Below are 23,241 nucleotides of genomic sequence, written 5' to 3' on the forward strand. Positions count from 1 at the left end.
TTTTGCTATTCTTTTCAGTTTTGATTCTGTACTCTATTATTTTTATCTTATTTTCAATACAATGCAATTTTTATTCATTTGTGTTTTTATGCTTTTTACCATGAGATCTAAGTAGTGAATTAAGGTTTCTAAGGATGGGATAGACAAATATGTGTTTTTGATCGGTTGGGATGTCCTAGCTTGAATGTTTATATATATTCCTTTCTAGATTGGTGTTCTTAATGCTATTTTCAGACCGAGAGGTTGAGATTAAATCTAGGGTGTTTTGCCATCGAGAGATGTTGTTGAAATGCTTGAATCAATCAATGCTAGAGATTTACTTACTTAGCCTAAGAGATTAGATGTGTAAGGAGTTTATTGACAATAATGAATCGGATTGTAATGCCTGCTTGGTCATGTTTCTCCAACGAGAGTTGGGTAGGGGAGTGACTAAGGTTGATTGTTTCTATCATGAGAGTGTTTTAGCAAGACTTAAAGAGATTCATTGTCTAGGGAATATTTCCTTGAGGCATGTAGGACATCCCAAATTGGTCAGGAACACTTATGAGTCGATTACCCCATCCTTAGGAGCTTTCTTATCTTGATTGTTTAGTTTTATTCTATAACTGGACTCCTTACCCGAACTGGTACTCGATCACCAGCTTCGTGTATACCTTCAAGCTGTTCATCCTTGTCTTCTTGATCTGATTACCCCACCCGATCCTGTACCCGAACGCTTGCATCGAGTACTTAGTTCGTGTGGTTCTTGTTCTTTTATTTACTTTTGCCCACTTTAGGTTATTAGAAAAACCCCACTATTGCTTGGCTTGACTTGCATTGTTCTGATCATATCTTATCTGCTAGCATAACAACCATTTGTATTGATAACCCTTTGTACTACAACTGCATAGGGAATTGATACCCTGGGTGAAAGTCATGTTATCAGAGAATAACAAACTGAGGGAGCGAGAGGTAAAAAATTGTACCAATTGAGAGAGAGACTAAACCCTAGATGAATTCACAATGATCGGTTGATTTAAAACAAAAATCAGAGACAACGTCGAGGAGTTTAGAAGATTGAGACTTGAGGAAAATTCACCCTTTTCCGACTCATCTCCTCTCTCAATTCAACGGATTGCGACTTGAGAAAAATTCACCGATTTTGGGATCAGCTCATGAAATGAAAGAGAGAAAAAAAAAAAGCTTCCGTCGATTTTTTTTTTGTTATTTTGACCAACCAATCAGAGACAAGCACATATGAGATCAGAATCGATACTAAAAATGCTTAACTAAGAATCTATTTTAACCTTTATAATGTACTAGATGAATACTCGCGCTATGTGCGGGCTTATGCCTAACTGTTCTTAAACAATTTTGCTATTAATTTGTTTTTTCATGTAGAGTTTATCTTTGTTTTTTCTTAATTTTGGAAACTTGAAAAATATAATTTGACGTTGATTGTTTTAATATTTCACATATGTTTTCTCATTTTGTAATTGAATTATTAGATACATGCATGAACAACTTTGTTTTTAGAGATTTAAACATTCTACAATTCTTGTTTAAAACTTCAAAATAAACCATTGATCTAAGGATGCATATTTTGTAACAAAGAATTTTTTGGTTGAATAAATTTTACATTCATTCAAAAAAAAAAGCTTAAGTATTTAGATATATTCATACTTAATAAGCTTCTTAATTAAATACTATGAAACACTACATTTTTTTTTATCAAGAATTGCACCCTGGCTAAATGTTTAATAGATATAGTTAAGATAGACATCTTCCTTTTATGTTAGCTCTTCAATTTCTTGAATATAACTCTAGAATTTGGTTTTTAATAAGAATTTCATTCAGTTTTCTTTTTTGACAACTTCTAAATATTAGAATATGAAAACCAACAGTCATGAATTTATTCAACTATATTCTTCTTTGTCTCTGTATTTTTCTAAACCAACATTCTACAGTTTTATTCAACTATCTTCCATTTGATAGTGAACGAAACCCCAGTCTTCTTTATATATAAAATTTTATTTCTTTAGGGACAAACTTTCATGAATTTCTCTACAATATTAACCAATATCTCTATCACTGCTGCAACTCTTCAAACTATTGACAAAATTGTAACGCCTAAACCATATGCCCATACATTCATTGTTTATACTAAGAGGAAAAGGTGGTGTTTTGAGTCACTCCCTATGCCCTTTACTCTTTTGGTGATCCATCTATTTTCTTGGGACATGTTCTAAGACTCTCTAAATTTCTTATGTAAATACTAAAATTGTTTGTGATATAAAAAAAGAATAAAAGACATTAAAGATGTTTCATATTCCTTTAAGTTTAGGTATGTTTGCTTTTAATGAGGATATAAATGTGGCACTCTCTCCAATGTTGACCTGTCACTCAAATGGATATATTGGCTATCTTTCATAGTATAGATTATATTTATTTATATTCTTAAGCAACCCTTAACAACCCTTTAAATACCACAGTTGAACGAGCTCTTAGTGAGAGGTAATGATATCATTTAACAATATCTAGACTTTTTATGAAGGTCATCCTTAAGTTTCAATGTTTTTTATGAAGGTCATCCTAAAGTTTAAGAACGCTTTCATGAATTTCGTAAAATCCTTCCTTAATTTTGTGAAAAATGTTGATGGATGCTGGTTTTTCAAGTTGCAAGAATAGCATAAAGGATTCTAAAAAATATATAGAACTTAAACTAGAAGGAAAAACCGAATAAAGATCCTTGTTAATAGCACTTAAAACAAATCTAATGCTATGAACATAACAACAAGTTAGAGGATTACACTACTAAATTTAAACCTAAGCATGGTGATGAGATTTTCAAAGTCTCCAGCATGATGGCGACTCCAATTTCCTTCTTCTGTTAACAGTCACAAGTTGAAACTGAACTGGTTCATGTTCCAGCAAATTAACAACAATCACTAATTTTACCAACAAGACAATAAAACAGAGAACTTTGAACAGAAGAAACAACAACAACAAAAACAAAACTAAATCACATCTGAAACTATAGCATTACAAAACATTAGGTATAAGTTAGGATTTGTATCTATTACAACCTTAATTCACTAACAATGTCGCTTTTTTCAATAATAGCAAACATCATTCACTAATTGTAACAACTAATCTAACAAAAAAACAGAGAAAAAATACAAAAGTTTGCACATAAACTACAAAAATCAAACTTCAAACACCCAACATACACAAGCCTCTATAAGCACAAATGCATGAAATCATCATCAAATATAATGAAAACAAACAATGATACACACCTGAACCTAAATCTCCAAATACAACACATATTCTAAACTCAAATCATTTTATTTCCACCATTGTCTTTGGTTATGTCTTCTTCTACCTCTTTCCTATATCATTATACTTCCACTATGTCTATCAGTCACCTCCTCCTCCGTCTCTGCACCACCACCACCACCAACACTACCGTAGCTATATTGTGATCTTGTTTCTCCATCAACGAATCCACAACATCTTAGTTTCCCCTGCTAATAAAGATACGGAGACGAACACTAGTAACAATCGAGATTCAGAGAAGAACAGAAACCCTAATAAAAAATCGAGCGAAATATCCTTCTCAATTCCAGATTTCGCAGAATCATATCTCTCTGATTCCCCTAGCCACCGATCCGGTAGCGTATGATGACCTTCTAATCAAGTGAAGGAGCAGCAGCTAAACGCAGCCGCCTCAGACGTCGTCTCCGAATTGAATTTTATCTTCACGCTCTACTACGAAATCCTTTGGCTCCTCCAAGGCGTGATCCCATCAAGCTACAGGTTTTCAATTTCACCTCCACATTCGTTGGCCAAAAGCTTAACTTTCATAATAGAGTCATGAAATTAATAATTAAATTATTATTTAATTAGAACTTGGGTGCTAAATTTGGATAATTTAAGAATGTGTGTTAGGTTTTGTAGAAAAACTTAATATTTATGTTATTTTTGAGAATTATCTATTTGGATTCGAGTGTTCTCGGTTAGGAGTAGATCGGATCGGTCGGTATCAGATTGGTTAACCCGAATTAAACACCCTCATATATAATCTCGCCTCGGGCTTTCTCTTCTCTTCTCTACTGGACTGAAACTGAAACACTTTTCATTCTCTCTCTCTCCCTCTCTCTCTCTCTCTCTCTCTCTTCTGAGCTCGCTCGCTTCCACGGATCGAGAGTTGTGCAAATTCGCATCCTAGGGTTTCTCATTTCTCAGGTTTTATACCCATGGCGATTCTGTGAGCGCAATGGCGGCTAGCTCCGCAGTCTCTCTTCTCGACATCAAACTCGGACGATTCGGGGTTGGAACAAGAAGTAATCATGGATTGCGCCTAACGAAGTGGAAAAGGAAACTACTATGGTTCGATGGTGATCAAACCGGAGCTCCGATTCGAAGATTTAGCTGCGTTGCAGATATGCTCGCACCGATTCGTCGCTCTGGGGGCTGCGAGAAGTCTGAGGAACGGCGTTTCGATCAGAAGACGAGTGCCCACGGTGCCGGTATCAAAACTTCGTCATCTGCTGTGCCATTTGCCTCGCCAAAGTAAGTGTAAATGGACTTGATTTCCATTATAAGTCATTTTTTTTTCCCCAATTGAATTTGGTATCCTTGCTTGTGAAGATTCTTGTTTCAATTGAAGAAAGCAGTGTATATGATGATTAACGCTTCTGGCTTTGTTTGGTTCAGTTTTTGTATTATTTATGAATGTTGCTCAAACGTATACAAAGGCCCTTTATACTAAACAAAACCAGTGACATTTTTGTGGTTGTTTTAATCTAAGGTGCTAGCTAAGATGTTCTTTATTCTTTTCTATTATGGCTTCTTAGGAAGTCTTTGATGTTGTTTATGTGAGTCTTTTTGTTTTCAAAGTGAAATGACGAGCTCCATTAATTGGTTTGGCTTTGGCAGATCTCGATTTTTGTCCAAGCAAGAAAAGTTCTACCCTCGTTGTACTCCAAGGCTTACTGGCCCTCAGTCCCGTGATACTCCGCCTAAAAGAGGTAATCTACTTCTTTTATGGCTTTATCCGCGTTCCGAGTTATGTTGCTACTTTTGAGTGTTGAGCCCATGCCATGGCTTAATTGACGAAGTGTAATAGTGTATAATTAGTTTCAGATGTCTTACCGTGACAGATATTTTTAACCTTGTCATTTTTATTATTGTAGACACCGGGATTGCTAATGAAAAGGATTGGGGGATCGATTTGTTGAATGAGAATGTCAATGAGTCTGGCACTAATGAAGATGGCAGTAGTTGGTTTAGAGAAAGTGGACAGGACCTGGGAGATAATGGGTACAGATGTAGATGGACAAGGATGGGTGGTCAATCTCATGATGGCTCTTCTGAGTGGACCGAAGCGGTATAAAATCGTTACCCTAGTGTTAAACTTGACAGACTCCCTTTGCTTTTCTTCTCATTGTGGCCATTGATATTTACCATACCTTACTAGTGCTTGCCTTGTCAGAAAACTGACCGTATGAGTTTAATGAAAAGAAAGTTATAGATCTTAAATACTAGGATTGAATTATTATTGTTCCCTCAGTCTAGTTATCTTGAGGTTATTCTCCGTAAATCCATGGAGTATCACCCCAGGTGGACGTGTTTAATCGGATTTATTGATATCCTTGACAGTGGTGGGAGAAAAGTGACTGGACTGGATACAAAGAATTAGGTATTGTACTCCTATCCTACTCTTTATTCATCATTTTTATTTTTCTGTAAAGATCATACCTGGTTTGATAGGTGGGAAAATTGGGATGTTTAAATGGTGTTGTTCCCGCATTAAAACTGGTGGAAGTTACCTTTATATTTAGTTTGTTATGCTTCACTTCCTTTCCATTTCCCCTTTTTCACTGGAATTTTGGTACTTCTTGATGATTTTTTAGTGTGTCAAGTTCTGTGTTTTTGTTTTTTCAAATTCTCACCCCAGTGGAGTGAACTTTTTGTAGGTGTGGAGAAATCTGGTAAAAATGCTGAGGGGGACTCTTGGTGGGAAACTTGGCAAGAAGTGCTTCATCAAGATGAGTGGAGGTCTATGTTCTAGCATTTCCTTTACCAGTTTTAGCATCTTTGCTAAAGTTTTTCACGTTGCTAGATTCTCACACTCGTCTCATTCTAAAACTGATTAAATTGCAGTAATCTAGCGAGGATAGAAAGGAGTGCACAAAAGCAAGCCAAATCAGGAACCGAAAATGCTGGTTGGTACGAGAAATGGTAGGTCAATGACAACACAAGTTGTTAATATTACCCTGCAGTGTCTGCTTTTGTTTGAATATTAGGGAACATATGCTGCTAGACTAATAGTATCATTCACTGAAAATCAGGTGGGAGAAGTACGATGCTAAAGGGTGGACAGAGAAAGGAGCACATAAATATGGTAGACTAAATGAGCAGTCATGGTGGGAAAAGTGGGGAGAACATTATGATGGAAGAGGATCTGTTCTCAAATGGTTTTCACTTCTAACTACTCTATTTTATTTACAAGTTCTAAACGTTTCGGTCACTGGTTAGTCTATAAGCTCCTAGTGATCCCCATAAACGGGGATGGGAGTTACTTGAACATGTTTCTGTAAGAGTTTTGAAATTTTGTTATTGGTGAACTACTGAACCATCCAGGACTGACAAATGGGCTGAGACAGAGTTGGGAACCAAATGGGGTGACAAGTGGGAAGAGAAATTTTTCAGTGGGATAGGTTCACGTCAGGGAGAGACATGGCATGTATCACCTAACAGCGACCGTCAGTTCCTTCTTCTTCTTCTTCCTTGATTATCCTACATCTCATCTGATACGTTTGTGATCCCATGTGACTCGATTATCTCACATGTTTGTAGGTTGGTCAAGAACGTGGGGAGAGGAACACTTTGGAAACGGGTAAAAGGAACTTTGAGTACTGTCTCAGATGTTTGTGCCTTAGTGTATATATTTTACTAAATGAATCCACAACATGATTTCTTCTCTTTGATGTAATATTTGTAATATGAAAATGCAATTTTTTCAAATGTAACTGTAAATGCATATATGAGCTGTTGAAACAATAGAGGCCTAATATTATGTATGTGATTGCAGAAAGGTTCACAAGTACGGAAAGAGTACAACGGGAGAAAGCTGGGACATAGTGGTGGATGAAGAAACATACTATGAGTAAGAGAGAGAGCTTACATCTAAACATATTATCTAATTTTGTGGTTTATTGATATGTCTTTGGATCATGTTTTTGGCGAAGGGCTGAGCCACATTATGGGTGGGCAGATGTCGTAGGTGATTCAACACAGTTGCTCTCGATCCAACCCCGAGAGAGACCTCCAGGTGTCTACCCGAACCTCGAGTTTGGGCCATCTCCGCCTCCTGAGCCCGACCAACCCCCTGATAAACCACTATAACATCGCATCTGTTTGTTTAGCTTATCAGCATAATATTCTTTTTGGTCGTCATTTTCTCGATAAATGTAGAATGCTGTGAATTATGGGTTTATATGAGATGATTCTAATCCATTTTATCCAACGTCCATAACTTGGAATCTCTCTTCCTCAAGTATTAGTCCTCTCTCGCACACTTTAATTTCTATGTACAGAACACATGTTAACTTGGAATCTCTCTTCCTCAAGTATTAGTCCTCTCTCTCGCACCCTTTAATTTCTATGTACAGAACACATGTCCACAGGCTGAGCAATCAAAATATCTTAATACATAAGAAGATTCACATCAACATGTAACGTATCAAAAATAAGTAAACTCATCTGTTTCTATCATAACAATTAAGCTTTATAATGATTCAGCACCATATTCTAACTCTACTGAGAACAATCAGGAAGAAAATATGCAAATTTTATCACATACAGAGGACAAAACTGGAAGACTTCAACTAAACCACCTCCATAACAAAAAATTAATTCAAATCAAAAATGTAAATTTAATTCAAACCAAAAATACTGATTTTACAATGACTGTGGTCTGGTTCTTAATCGATGCTGAACTAAAAGTTGAGGGGAAGTTATTGTTCACGAAAAAACTTAAACGTCAAAGGTCGACTAAGGCCTCGTGGCAAACCAGTGGGCTAGTCCGTCATCGTAGGAGAAATCTCCTTGAGTGCGGATGGAAATGAATCTGTTGCGAATGGTCTTGTCGATGTGCACGACCAGCTGAGCAGGTATGAATGAGATTCAGAGAAAATTATACAACATCAGTACCATTCTATAAATTGAAATCAAAGAAGCTGCGGGTAGAGACGTTCAGGCCAGTTGGGATAAGCATGCTTGTATAAATTCATGCACACTATGTCATGTTGCTGAACCACTCCATTAAATATGCATTTCATCGCCCGTGCACAGTGTAAATCCCCTTTTACTTGGGCTTTCACTGAGTTCATGGGTCGGGCCTCATGATGACACATCGGGGGTCTCCTTATCCTATAAATACCTCCTCTCTTCATTTTACTTACTTCAGCTCTGGGGTATGCCCTTCTTCTCGCCTCTTTTTTTATTGTAGATTTCCTTTTTTTTTTTAACTTCCCTTCATGGATCCCCCCCAATCTGCTTCGTCCAATTCTTATGCTGTGAGCTATCTTCGCTGAGTTACTTCCCCCGATTCTGACGGCTCGGTTAGATCTAGTCGTCGTAGGGAAAAATCTCCAACACCGAGCCAAGGTTCTTCAGACTCGTCCTCGTCCGATTCTGATTTCGCTAATTTGGCTGAACTTCAACGCCGTTTGTCTTCTAGCGTAGTTGTTTCCAGCTCGTCTCGTATTTCTTGCAAAGTTCCTTCTTTGATCGACGAGCCGTTGGATGATCTTGGCGTTCCATTAAATCAGATCAGTCGTGGGTCTCTCCCGGTCATCACTGACCTTCCAGGAGGCACATTCTCTCCTTTGTCCCCAAATCCAACTCCAAGCTTGACTAGGCAACTAAAAAGGTCAGGATTGGGAAATTTTCTGTACAGCCCAACATTGTGATTCCTGCCTGGAGTGACAGTTCATGGGACATGCCACCGGGGTCATCTGCCTTTCTGAAAAGTTCTTCACTTTTTCCCTGCCCTCTTTATTGTTGAGGTACTTTGCCAGGAGGCAAGTGGTCATTTCCGAGTTTGCCCATGCGACCTTCGGCAACGCGGTCAGCCTTTCATTTTTGCCGAAGCGGGGGGCGTCAAACATACCTGTGATCATTTCGAGGATCTCACACGGTTGACCCCGACTAACAGGAGGAAGTAACCAGGGGTTTACTATGTAAGCTCGGTGAAGAAACCGCTGCTCGTCGAAGGAGCAAAAGGAAAAACCTAAAATTGGGGAGGATCTAACTTCTTCCTAAAACTGGTTCTCGGGCGTCGAGGATCCTACAATCCCTTTGTTTTCTGGGTGGAACCTCTCACCCGGTAGCCGATTTTGTTCCAATGTCCTTTTCTTAGCTTCTCGAATGTGTTCGTTTAACCTTTTCAATTCCTCTTTTGTTTTTCCAGTTCCTGTTCCAAGGTATCTTCATCCTTATCCTCCTGATTTTTAAGCCGAGATTGACGCGATAACTTTGGTGAGCCCCTATGCTTTACCAGGGATAGAAGCAAAGAGAAAGTCACCGTCCAAGAAGAAATCCACTCCTCAAAGACCAGGTAAATGTTTTGTCGATGGAGTATGGAATTCTCGTCCCAATAGCTTCGTCTTTAACTTTTGAGACCAATAATTTCAGCTACGGAAATGGGAAGGTTGAACATGGATGTTTCGGACGTTTCAGCTCGCCATCACCGAGCTCCCGAGGTCTCCTCTACACCTTGCTCAGATCCTCCTCGCCCTCATGGTCGGTCAAGTTACAGTCCAACAGGACCCCACTCATCTCAGAAAATTGCCTCCCTACCCTGCGACACGCGTTTCCCCGAGGCTCGTGCGGGTAAGCAAGTCGTCAAAGAGACAGCCCCTTTGCCACTAAACCGTCATATTAGCCCCGTCGAAATGGTTTCCCAGGGAAGAAAAGTTGGTAACTCGGGTCGCTCTTCCCTCTCTACTCGTCGAACTGAGCCAGGCAAGAATCCTCCTCAAAAGTGGAAGGAAGGTGGAAGTCCTGCTCTCACCGACCCTGCGAAGAGGCAAAAGAAAGCAGACTATCGGTGGGACTTCCACCATACCACCGCCAACCGTTCTCTCCCTAACAACCCCCCTTCTTGTGCAGAACTGTTTTGCAAGATCAATTTCGGATCAGGCTGTCTTCCTGCCGTCAAGCAAACGAAAGAGAGAGACTCAATCACCGACGTCACCAAAGCCTTCTTCGAGGTTCATCCTTTCTACACAATTCCTTCATTTATCCTGGTTCATTCTATTCATTCATTTTTGTAATTTCTGCATAGATCGTTGCGCTTACGAACCGTATGACCTTGCGTTACGAGCGATGTATTCATGACCTGGAGACCTCTCGTCCCTTGTCTGTAACACTTCTCGACCCTTCTACAACCGAAAGGGTCTAGTGGCTTGAAGGTCAGCTTGGAGAAGCTCTTCGTTCAAACCAGAAGCTGAGCGATGAAGTATCCAGGCTTGCTTATCATTGCAACGGCTTAACTGCAAAGAGAGACGACCTTCTCGCCAAGTTTGAACAGTCTGAAGTTTCTCATAACGGGCTGCATCTCATTCTTAACATTGAGACCAAGAGGCTACGAGATCAGCAAGACAAGTTTGGTTACTACGAGAGGGTCAGCGAATATTGAAGAATGTTAAAGTGTGTACAGAGACTCCTAAAAAAGCACAAAGAGTATGCCGAGGTTGTCGAAGCATCTCAGGCGCAGTTCCTTGAGTACAACCAAGCTGTGGGGAACCTTCGGATGTTTCAAACACTCGTTGCAGATCATCAGATCTCGTACCTGGTGGATGGGGTACTCGTTACGACGTTTCAAGTTAAGGATGAAGTAGGGGAGATTTTATGCCCGACATCACTGAATCCGAGTTTGATATCTCCTCGATTTTTGCCAATCCTTTCCCTGAATGGGTGGAATGGATCCCATCTCCAAGGAGCAAGGGGACTGAACCTCATGAGGACGAGCAGATAGAGGATGGGTCGGATGGCGACCGAGATGAGAGGGTTGAAGAGGAGTAGAACGACGATCCAGAAACGCCGGGTTTTCAAGAGGATGACTTTGCCATGAAGGATGATCTACGACCTTTGAGCGCAGCTCCCCTGTTGATGGTCTTGTTGAATAAGTTCTCTCTTTTTTTGTTCAAATTCTCTTGTTTGTGCCGTATTGGTGGTTGGCTCTATAATTTTTTTTTAACTCTGATCTAGCTCGTCGAGCCAGTGTAATCCTATTATCCTGTTTCGCGATAATCTGTTTTCTTTGATTTTTTCTTTTTCTTTTCTGGTTATTCTCCACAACACTATTTTCTTGTGCCTTTTTTGGTCGTTCAAAACTGCGGTGAACGACCTGGATTCGTTTTTCTTTTTACATACTCTTATTTCTTAGGTGCGACGCGCGATGATCATCTTATTCTTTCTCAGGTCTTAGGTCGAAACTGCGAGTTGCGGCTCAGGTTACTGTTTTAGTTCCTAAGGGCCTTTGCAAGCGACGTTTTGGCTTTATTTATTACTTACAATTATTATAAGTATATACGTCGGAACGTCGAATCGTTACTAGGCGAGAGTGACGATGTGCTTTTAGCTCGTTGTGTTGTACTTTAGTCAAAAAGATAGAAAAAATTATTAATGGGAGTTGTGTCCCGTGAACGGGAACTCCTACATACCTTCCGATCAAAAGGGAATAAATCGCTCGTAGTTCAGATTACATACTCTACGAATCGTTTTAAGTGCATCGAGTTCCATGATCTAGGGATAGGGTTGCCACTCATTGTAAATATTTCTTACACACAGGGGTGAACGACCTTTGACACGTGGTACGGTCCTTCCCTGTTTGCTCCCATATTTCCATTATTGGGTTCGGCGGTGTTTTCGAAAACCTTTCGGAGGACGAGGTCGCCTTCATTGAAATGCCAGTTATGAGCTTTCTTATTGTAATACTTAGCCGAGGTGAGTTAGTAATTCTGAATTCGTAGTGTTTTATCATGTTTTTCTTCAAGCTCGCCCAATCGGTCCACAATTATGTGGTTTTTGAAGTTCACGTCTTTTACCAGCGCCGATCATCGTAGGCTTAGCTTCCGACCTCTGCGGGTGCCATTGCTTCTATCCCTTAGGTTAACAAAAACGGGGTTTGGTTCCTCGCTTGTCGGGGAGCTGTGCGGTAGGCCCGGAGCACGCCATCTAATTTGTCGGCCCAAGCACCTTTCTTAGCATGATTATGCGCAAACTCAGCCTGACGAAGTTTGGAATCCCAGCCTTTGATATAATCACCCACCAAACACCGCAATAGACTGTCCAAGGACCAGTTGTTACCTCCGTCTAACCATCCGTTTGGGTATGATATGTCGTACTCATGTCGAGGCTATTGCCAAGAAACTTCCAAAGCGAGCGCCAAAAATGACTAAGGAAACAGGTATCCCGATCAGACACAATGGAAGAAGGGAGACCGTAGAGCCAATAGATTTCATGGAAAAAACAACACCGCCACGCTCACCACCCTTCACCATAAAATGTGCCATTTTGGAAAAATGGTCAACGACAACAAAGATAGAGTCGTTCCTCCATTGAGTCTGTGGAAGCCCAAGAACAAAGTTCATGCTTACATCAGTCCATGGTTGGGTCGGCATTGTGAGGGGAAAATAGAGACCCACATTAGAAGCTTTCCCCTTTGCTTGTTGACAATTCCTACAGCGCTCCAAATAACGTTCAACATCTCGCTGGAGCGAAGGCCAAAAATAAGAAGTGACCACGAGCTGTAAAGTCCTGTCCCTCCCCACATGTCCTTCGTGATAAAGCTCACAAGTGATTTATTGTCGCAAACTGCGCTGAGGGATGCAGAACCAGAGACCCTAGAAAAGGAACCCATCTTGCAGCGTATACTCATCATTCTGACCTTGTTGCACCTCCAAATAAATACGACAAAAAGAGTGAGTGGCGTAAAGATCCCAAATGACGCAAAACCGAGCATAGAGGAGTGCATTAGCATCAACAGACCCGTACAACAACTTAATGCATCCGCCACACGGTTAGTTTTGTCTACTTGATGACAAATGGAAAATGTAAACTGTTGCGGATAGGTGATCCAAGACGCATGACGTGATGACACCTTTACTTAGCTATCAAGATATCGGAGTGCTTCATGATCCGTAAACAACACAAACTCACGGTGGACAACGTAATGAAGCCAGTGTTTGATAGCTTGTACTATCACATATAATTCCACATCATAAGTGCTATAATGTCCCCTTGAACGGGAAAGCTTCTTGCTATAAAATGCAACTAGCCATCCTCGTTTGCTCAAGAATGCACCAATTCCTACCTTTAATGCATAACAATGGAGCTCAAAAGTGGTAGAAAAATCAGGGAGTACCAAGAATTGAGATGAGGTGAGCTTTTCATTGATAACCTCAAACGCTTTAGTGGCCTCCAGAGTTCACTAAAATTTACCCCGCTTCATAAAACTTGTGATTGGCTCCATTATAGTGCTGAAATGGTGGAAGAAATGGCGATAAAATGATGCAAGCCCACAGAAGATCCGTACGTCAATCAATGTCCGGAAAAGAGGCCAAGAACACACTACCTCCACTTTAGACAAATCAACTGAAAATCTCTTATCGGAGACAATGTAAGCGAGGAATAGAACTTCATGAACACCAAACTCACATTTTTTCTTGGCAGCAAATAACTGTTCGCAGCAAAGATCCCACAAGACATCACGCATATCCTCACAATGCTCAGCCACCAAGGAGCTAAAGATCAAAATGTCATTTAAAATATACCATAACAAACTTTCCAATAAAATGCCTAAGAGCTTGGTTCATGATGCGCGATACTTGGGGCGTTGGATAAACGAAAGGGTATCACCAACCATTTAAACAAGCCTTCTCGTATCTTGAAAGCGGTTTTCCATTCATCTCCAGGGTGGATCTGTATTTGATTATAACTGCTCTTCAAATCAAGCAAAAAATGGGGAAGCGGTAGCACACGATGATTTTGTTAATCGCCCTACTATCCACACATATTCGTCACATACTATCTTTCTTTTGAATAAGTAAGGATGACACTGCGCATGGACTAAAGCTTTCGCGTATCTAACCATTGCGTAACAAATCTTCCACTTGGCGCCATAACTCCTCTTGTTCATGTGGACTCATATGATAGTGCGGTCGATTCGGCAGTGTAGCACCAGGGACAAAGTCAATGTGGTGTAGAATGTCTCGTAACAAGGGAAGAGCAGCAGGTAATTCCGTGGGGAACACGTCATCAAATTTTTGGAGAACTGTAGAAAGTTCTGGGCTGAGAGTTGCACTAAAGACTGACATAGGTTGCGTGGCCAACATGGCATACGCAAGTGCTTCCTGCCGGAATTCCGTTGAGAATGTAGCTTCAGAACATAACATTGTTGATGAGGACTTTGGTAGTGTATGCGTCGTTGGAGGAACTAGCATTCGTGGTGGCGTGAGAAAATGGTCACGAGAAGGAAGGAGCAAAACATGGTGTGTCTCCCAAATAAAACTATACATATTTTGGGCATCATCATGAGTGATTTTGCAGTCAAACTCCCAAGGACATCCCAACAACAAGTGACTCATGTCGATAGATGCAACATCGCAATAGGTGCGGTCACAGTGGTACTGGCCTATAGAAAACGGCAAAAGCGCATGCTGAGAAATGCGCATCTCAACTCCCTCCCTCAGCCAACCAAGGTTGTATGGAGCTGGATGTTGTTCATGCACAAGTCCTAGCTTATCAACCGCAGCCTCGGCGATGATGTTGCGACAACAGCCCAAATCGATGATAAAGGTACACACACGACCTTGAATCATACAAGTGGAGCAAAATATGTTATTGCGAAGCTATTGTGTATCTTGACGACAAGGAGTAACACAAGTACAGGTGACGACCAACGTGTGACCAGTATCAGCAGGATTTACGTGGATACCTTCTTCCAGTGTCTGCTCCTCCTCACCCAACAAATCATAGGCAAGTTCTTCCTCCCCATAGTATCTTCCGAAAATAATCCACGTCGGGACTGATGTGTGCACGTTGTTTGTCGATGAACCATCTCACCGCAAGCATAAATACAAAGTGCTGGGACTCAACTAGAATTCACCACAAGAAAAAGGCTTATTAATAGCAATAGCACATTAGGATAGCACTAATTTCGTAACTGCTATAAATGATAGAGTTTTAATTTTGGTTAGTATTAATAGCACAAGAAGAAAGCTATGATAAAAATTCATTAAAACGTAAACCTAAAATCACTTTAGTCTGTCAATACTTAAAAAAAAAAGTTCACTTGAGCCTCGTTCGTATCTAAAAGTTTTAAGTGCCCCTATATTTTTTTCCCTTCTCTATACGATGAATAGAAAAAAAAATTTTCCCCAAACTGAAATCTAGGTCTTCTCGTGAAGCTCGTCGCTGACCTCATTTCGCATCCATTCTGTCAACTCCGAGCCTGAGACTGAAGACGCCAATGGAGACAAGACCAATCAGGACAAAGATTGAGACTGAGATTGAGATGGGGACCGAGTACGTGAGCACGACTGGGAGAGTGATAGGGGTGAGATCGAGATCGCGATAGGAATAGAGAGAGAGAGAGAGAGAGAGAGAGAGAGAGAGAGACCGTGAGCTTGACTGTTGAGGTTCAGATTGTATGAAACAATCAAGAGTTTCACGTTCGTCCAAGTGCACCCACCATGTGTTTGCTTTTATTCCTTACTCACAATTTGAGTTTTTAATTAATTGAGCTTAAAAATTTCTTAGCTTTGGATGTTTGTCTGAATATAAGGTTGTTCTATTCTTCTGGTTATTAATCGAGCTTCAAGTTCATAGCTTTGGATGTTAGTCTGAATTGAAGGTTGGATGTTTGTCTGAATTGAAAGTATCTCCCTTCGATAGAGAGAATATGTTCACAAATCTCTTCTTGGACAAGTAGGTTCTTATCCTTGCGGGTCGGCTCCAGCTTATCAAGTCAGTTCTTACAAGTCTCGCAAGTCTCTGGCTCTCTGCTTTCCGGTTACAAAAAAAATGTATCATTGAGATTGAAAGCCTCTTCTCGGCTTTCCTTTAGTCCGGTCCAGCTCTTAATCCTCAAAAGGCGAAGGTCGCTTGGTCAGAAGTTTGTAAGCCAAGAAAAAGAAGGAGGCTTAGGTGTTCAGTTACTCTCGAAATCAAACACTGTTAGCCTCTTGAAGCTTATCTAGCGGTTGCTTTCGGCAAAAGACTCCATGTGGGTTACTTGGTCATGCATTACTCTACTTCGAGGTAAAGCTTTGTGGTCAATTAAGGGAACTACTTGCTCAGGCTCATGGATATGGCGAAAACTCTTGAAATATAGAGATAAGGCCATGTCTTATCACAAAAAGGAAGTGCGATCAGGCACAGATACTTTCTTCTGGTATGAAGTTTAGTCCCCTCTCGGGAGGCTCATTGATCTATTAGGACCTCGTGGTACCATTGATATGGGGGTACTTCTTAACGATACCATCGCTGCAGCCCTGGCCACCCATTGTCGACATCGACATCGGGCTCATACACTAATTCAGATTGAGTATGCGATGGATTCTCTTCGTTTAACTACGGGTAATGATATCTCCCTTTGGAAAAAAAAAACTGGTGTTTTTAAGCCACATTTTACTTCCAGTGGTACTTGGCATTTGGTCAGGCAGACAGTCCCGGTCTGTACGTGGTACAAAGCAGTCTGATTCCAATATTCTACTCCTAAATACTCTTTCATCACCTGGCTCGCAATACGTAACTGTTTAGCAACGGGGGATAGAATGCTAAAATGGAATGGCTCTGCCAATGGAACATGTGTGCTATGTGAGGCGGCTGTTGAAACACGAGACCACTTGTTCTTCTCCTGCCCGTACTCCTCCCAGGTCTGGTCAGCTCTTACAGGAAGGATTCTAGGAAGCCGATACACAATAAGATGGCACTCACTTCTTACCATACTTGTTGATACAGCTCCACGTCTACACGCTTTTGTGCTACGATACACTTTTCAGCTCACCATACACAGTCTTTGGACCGAACGGAATCGCTGGCGACACGGAGATACTGCAACACCGCTCCGTATTCTCATTGCTATGATTGATAAACATGTCCGGAATCGTTTGAACACCATGTCAAGCATTCCGGCTTATGCTGACAGCCTCCTTTTTTGGTTACAACATCATGGTTACTAGTTTTAGTTTATTGCCACACTTTTCTAAAATTTCAGATTGAAGTTGCATTTATTGTAAAACAGTTTTTTTGTTGAATATAATTTTATATTCATACAAAAAAAAAGTTTGAACTGAAGGTTGTTCTGTTCTTCAGTTCGTCTTTTCTATTTAGTTCTTTTGAAGAGGACTTTGAAATTTTGTTATTTGGTTTTCCTAATCCGTTCGCCTGTTACTGTGCTATGTTGGGGGTAACTATTAGATTGTGTATCCATTAAACCTCGAGGTGGTTTTGATGAGTTGGTTGCAGATTGGTTCTACTACGATTGGAGTAAAGACAAAACAGGGAGGTGTTCTTGCAGTCAAGAAGCGTAAGGAGATAATAAGAAGGTTTGAGAACTAAATCTTTTTGTGAATTTTTGTTGTTTATCATTTTCATGTTTGGATGTTCTATAAACATTTTGAATCTCATATAAGAAAGAAGAAGGCTGTTCACAAGTCTATTACAACCGATGACAAGTTTTGTTGTCCCTTCTTTCGATCTCCCTTGCTCAAACTTTGTTTTCGTTGAGCTGTTGTTTGTATTCTCATTTTTTTTTTTGGTAGAAAGGAGATAAGAGAGCCAGTCAGCCAGAAATACTAGGCCACAAGGTTAGATTTTTTTGCTTTTATATTGTGTTACTGTTACTAAACAAGACCTTGACACTCTTGGCTAGAGAGTCTGCTTCCTACCAATTTGTATTGCTGCATTTGGTCTGATATTTACTTGAATGTGCAGATTTCTAAAATACTTTCATGACTAGCAATTCATCTAGTGTCTTGTCTTTCTTTTTGTCCATTACTAATTTTATCAGAGTCTTTCTCTCCTTGCCTCTATGATCTAGTTCTTAAATTATATTTTTTTTTCACTTCGCTTGATTCTTCTCTCTTTAAATCTGTTATAGTGTCTCATTCTCTTATTCATTCGTGTGTTGGTTATAGGCTGAAAAAAAAACAGATGATAAAGTTATATTTTTACTTTTAGACTTCCACTTATGTGCTTTGTGAGAGCTTGCTTATAAACACTTATAATGTTTCTTGTTTGTGCAGTGTGTGACTGTTTGGAGTTTCCAACATGAATGAAGAGTCTGGGATCCATCATTATATATAGAAGGATGATAGTTTTAAGTATTTTTTGGAGACTTGTGTTATGGATGAATAATGTTTATTTTATGAAATGATGTGTATCTTGTGGATGTTTATTATATATAAATTGGATATTTTGCAAATTAAGCAGGTGAATAATGCATATTATAGCTTCATACAATTGCATAAAATTATTAGCTTCATACAATTGCATAAAATAAGAGTCATAACAATGCATATTATAGCAATGGGAGCATAAGTAATAAAACAAATTATGGCATGTGAATAACGCTATGATAGGGTTACATATATTATAGCGTCGTATAACAAAACAGCTATGGTTGATAGAGCCAATAATAGCATACAAGAAAAATGCTGTAATATAGGTGGTACCTAAGATAGTTGCGGAGAACATAGCGTTCATGAAAACGCTATTAAACACATATGATGGCGGTTATCATGTGCTATGAATATTGATATTTCTTGTAGTGCGAACGACAGAATTGTTGTTCACCGGTGGTGTTGGGAGACTTAGCGGGTGTAGAAACCCAGTCTAGGCTGTCCTTGGAGAGGTTCGCTGTGAGTTGCGAGCCTTGCTCCTGGCTGCGAGGGCGAGACGGCGAACTAGTCCAAGATGTTGAGCGAAATTTCTGTTCAAATGTGGCAGCACACAGTCAAGCTTATGCGATGGTGTTGGGATAAAACTGAGACAATGCTTATTAAAGTTGCGGGCAAAGACCTCCAATAAACCGTGAAACAAGCTGGCTTTTGTTGGTGCGGGAATTGGCACCCCCAACATACCGATCTAAACCAGCAGGGAAACCGGTTATCTAAACTGGGAGTTTTGCCTTGAGATGGATTTTACCCTCGAATGAAGGCCCAATAGCGTCAGGAAGCCCAGCTCAGAAACAAGGAACCGACCTCCCAGTTCGCCCGGCGGCCGGCCTAATAAGAAACAAGAAACTTTCCAAATCATGGTCGATCTGATTAGGAAAGTAGATATATTTTGTAATCTAAGACAAAGTATAAATAGAGGAATACCTCCTCCTTGTAAATCATCTAGCAATTAATACAATAATTCAACTTCTTTATTGTTCTTGAGCAAAACCCTAGCTTGTTCCTTAAGAAATTAAAACCCCCTTTTTGATTGCTAGCTTTGATCTGATTCTTTGAGAGAGTTGTTAAGTGAATTTGTTTCCCCCATTAAACAAACATTGTGTGAACCCAATTTCTACAATTGGCGCCGTCTCTGGGGACGCTAAGTTCTCAAATCACTTCTCTATTAGATTCCTGATAACTCTCTAATTTATATGTTTTTAGCATCATTTTTTGTCCATATTTTGCATTGTTCATACCTCTAACTTAGCATTTTTAGGCCATTAACTGTAGGAATTCACTTTTAGACCATTTAGGGTGTTGCATTTCTGCATTTGCATATTTTGGATGAAAAAATTTGCTAAGAGCCAAAAATGGGGAAAAACAAGGACAACTCGAGCATGTACCCAAAGGAGCCATCGAGCTGCAAGAACAAGTCTGAACCCCAACACGATCGAGGAGGATCCAAGAGCATGAAGAGCCACTCGAAGATCCACCCGAGGAGTAACCCGACTTCACCCTCGTGTACCCCATCGAGTAGAACATCGGGCAGGTCTAGGAAGCTAGGTCAAAAGGGTTTCCATATATAAACGCCCTCCTCTCTTAGCTCGGAAAGGAGCATGCCGCAGACCCTCAAAGCAGAGAGCGAGAGCTTCTGTGAGAGAACTAAGAGACTCAACATTTTTCCTTTTTGTTTTTACATTTTCTTTCATAGTTTTTATAGTTTTTTCTTAGAATTCTATATTGTACTCCTTCTATTCTACTCTATCTTTTAATACAATGCAATTTTCTTTCATTTTCGTTACTTTATTTCTTGTTATCATGTCCGAGTAGTGTAGTAAAGTTTCTAGGGATGAGATAGATGATTTTGTGTTCTTGATCAGTTAGGATGCCTTAGTTTGATTGTAAATGATTGATAGTTTTCCTTCTAGGTTAGTGTTCTTAATGCTGTCAACAGACCGAGAGGTTGAGATTAGATCTAGGGCGTTTACCAATGCTACAGGCCGAAAGGAGTAGATAAAATGCTTGATTTAGCCAATGCTAGAGGTTTACTTGACTCTGAGTAAGAAATTAGATGAGTTCGAGTCTACTGACAATAATGAATCGATCTTAATGCCTGCTTGTTCATATTGCTAGTGCGAGAGTGTGGTGACAAGGTTTTAAAGATTTATTGTCTAGGAAATAATTGCTTGAGGAAATAATTGCTTAAAGAATACTTAGTATTCGATTACCCCATTCTTAGGAACTTTCGTATTTTATTTGTTTGCATTTTCTTTACTTACTCGATCACTTACCCGATCAGGTACACGATAACCTGTATCGAGTAATACCTCGAGCTGTTCATATCTCATTTGTTTACTCGATCCCCCCCCCCACTCGATCCTGTACTAGATTGCTTGCATCGAGTGCTTAGGTCGTGTGGTTTCTTTGTTTATATTCTTTTCTTTTATTTATTTTAGGACTGTTAGAACCAAAACCCTATCTCCTTGGCTTGACTTGTATTGTTCTGATCATATCCTTCCTGCTAGCAATAGACAACCATTTGGATTGTTAACCCTTTGTACTACAACTGCATAAGGAATTTATACCCTAGGTGAAAACCTGTCTATCAATTCCTTTGAAACTTATCAAGCAAGAAAGACCATGTCTCTAGAATCCGACAACGGTGTCACCAACGCGACCGCTCCACAACACGACAACCCGGTCACCGGAGCCTCCGACTCGCAGGATGTCACCACGGATCCACCCACCAATTCGCCTGCCACACTTGTCTATGTCCGACGCCACCTCGGCACGTCAGAAAACCCGGCAGACGACACAACGGCACCCTCCGTTGGGGTAGAGGATGTCAAAGCGCCCAATCACGGAACCCAAGGGCCTGACGGAGAACTACCCGTCGATGGATCTGTGGCTAGACAAACTTTGTCTGCGCAAACTGCGTAACCCTCCTAACTCGTCTCCATAGACGATCTCCGTCATTTATTCAGAACGATCTCTAAGGATCTCTTCCAGGCGATATCTGACACAATCCGACAGATGGACGTGATAGAACATCGTGTGCCCCCTCCACTTCAGCAAAACACCTTGTCACTGCAGGCAGCCCGGACGAATGGGCCCTTAAGCCGACAACTGTTTAGCGATCCGCCACCCTCGGCCTTCCAATCTCAAAACCAGTACGCACCCTCGGTGCTAGCTTCATAGGTGCAGCCCCACATCAGACAGTCTTCTCAGGGAGATCCAATTCCTGCTCCCTATCCAGAGTTAGAAGAGATTCACCTCAAAATCCGAGATATCGGATCACTCCTCCACCGGGCTGTGAGCACGGCCCCATAGATCGACAGGATGTTTGAGGCCACGCAGCGGACCCCGTTTACCAAATAAATCTTGGAGATGGACGTTCCGGCCATAAAGCTAAGGCTTCCAACCTATGAAGGAACAAAGGATCCCGTACAGTACATCACTTCGTTCATGGCTACTGTATTCAAAGCCAGATTCACCGAGAAACAGAAGGACGCTGGTCAGTGCCAGCTATTCGTCGAGAGTTTAATAGGGAACGTAATGTAGGGAGATAAATACGAAAAGGTCTTAAGATATCTATGGATTCTTGAAGAGCAAATTCGTAGCTGAGAGTTCTTGTTCTTATGGATCAATGGATCAAAAGAAGAGAGAAATCAAAGACTTAAAAAAAAGAGAAGAACATCTCTGTTTTCTTTATCAATAATATCAAAAAGCTGCGTTCAACTTACAATAGACTTAATCTTAAATAAGAGTTGAAAACCCTAAGAAGCAACAACGTGTAAAGAAAGAAATGTGATTAAGAAGTAACACCAAAGCCCAAGTAAAAAGCCCAAACGAAAATAATAGAGATAAGTTGATATCAAACATGTAAAGCTCAAAGTGTTTGATATGAGAAGATGCGGTGCATCAGGTCTCCTGGGGTGAGAAAAAATTCGACCTCGAATTGGCATTGTCATCCTTAGCAAGATAAGGTCTGAGATGCTGAACATTGAAGATATCTGCTGAATGGAAATGAGGAGATAAACTATCGGTAAGCACTTCATGAAACACAACACCATCAGTGAGAAGGTCTGCAGAAGAGGGAGCAACAGCTAAAGAAGACGACGAATCCGCCAACAGAGCGCACACCGTATTTGTGTCTTGAGTAGCAGCAGAACATTGTGATTGAGTACAAAACAGGGCATGTTTGTGTTCCGCCACTTTTCTTGTATTCTGGTCTGCAACTTTGTCACATGAAACAGTTTTGGTAGTCTCTTGGGAAGGCAATAAGGTGATGTGTTTTCCTTCAAATGTGAAGTTGTAGGCGTTGGCAAAGCCATTGTGTATTGTGCGTCGATCATACTGCCATGGACGACCCAACAAAAGATGACAAGCATCCATGGGAATAACATCACACCAAAGTAAATCCTTGTAGTTAGCTCCCAACAAAAACGGTACACGGCAACGTTTAGAAATACACATATCTGTTTTTGATTGTAACCATGCCAAACGATATGGAGCTGGATGTTGCTCAGTACTTAAGGCGAGTTTATGAACAGCCTCTTCCGAAATTGCATTGGTACAGCTTCCAGAATCAACAATGAGACGACACTCTATGCCATGTATTGTGCAAGTCGAGTGAAAAATGTCCGTACGTAGCCAAGATTCGTCAGCACTATATGGCATCAAAAAACTTCGGCGAGTAATCAACATCAACCCAGTATCACCTGAAACTTCTTCAACTTGCATATCATGTTCATCGTCCTTTGGAGCTTCATCACATATCGGGTCATCTCTCGTGAACAGG

General features: G+C 40.5%; 3 protein-coding genes across 5 annotated transcripts; 2 read left to right on the plus strand and 1 right to left on the minus strand.

Annotated features, from left to right (window-relative positions):
- Window positions 4,289-7,529, plus strand: LOC104757891 (the record flags this gene model as incomplete). Its single annotated transcript, XM_010480672.2, is given in 11 exon segments — window positions 4,289-4,554; window positions 4,921-5,012; window positions 5,178-5,371; window positions 5,644-5,683; window positions 5,961-6,042; window positions 6,148-6,225; window positions 6,336-6,461; window positions 6,628-6,749; window positions 6,844-6,883; window positions 7,079-7,153; window positions 7,236-7,529. Coding segments are annotated over 11 exon segments (1,272 nt in total), but the record flags the coding sequence as incomplete, so codon positions are not given.
- Window positions 8,468-11,318, plus strand: LOC104757892. 3 transcript variants are annotated; one of them, XM_010480673.1, is made up of 4 exons: window positions 8,468-9,376; window positions 9,461-9,607; window positions 9,685-10,262; window positions 10,337-11,318. In XM_010480673.1, exons 3-4 carry the CDS (start codon window positions 9,693-9,695, stop codon window positions 10,451-10,453), a joined length of 687 nt encoding a protein of 228 aa, XP_010478975.1. In that variant the 5' UTR covers window positions 8,468-9,376; window positions 9,461-9,607; window positions 9,685-9,692; the 3' UTR covers window positions 10,454-11,318. The 3 variants fall into 3 exon arrangements, with proteins under 3 accessions (XP_010478975.1, XP_010478976.1, XP_019094895.1); XM_010480674.1 differs by having other exon boundaries at window positions 8,468-9,359; XM_019239350.1 differs by having other exon boundaries at window positions 8,468-9,607.
- LOC104759753 lies at window positions 14,142-14,876 on the minus strand. The gene has a single exon (XM_010482641.1). It carries the CDS (start codon window positions 14,874-14,876, stop codon window positions 14,142-14,144), a length of 735 nt encoding a protein of 244 aa, XP_010480943.1.

The sequence above is a fragment of the Camelina sativa genome, chromosome 17 (assembly GCF_000633955.1).
Source record: "Camelina sativa cultivar DH55 chromosome 17, Cs, whole genome shotgun sequence".
NCBI classification, from domain to species: domain Eukaryota; kingdom Viridiplantae; phylum Streptophyta; class Magnoliopsida; order Brassicales; family Brassicaceae; genus Camelina; species Camelina sativa.

Coding starts and splice junctions, on each gene's coding strand:
- LOC104757892 (XM_019239350.1), top strand. CDS start 9,693: ATGGGAAGGTTGAACATGGATGTTTCGGACGTTTCAGCTCGCCATCAC. Junction 10,263..10,336: donor TCACCAAAGCCTTCTTCGAG/GTTCATCCTTTC, acceptor ATTTCTGCATAG/ATCGTTGCGCTTACGAACCG.
- LOC104759753 (XM_010482641.1), bottom strand. CDS start 14,876: ATGATTCAAGGTCGTGTGTGTACCTTTATCATCGATTTGGGCTGTTGT.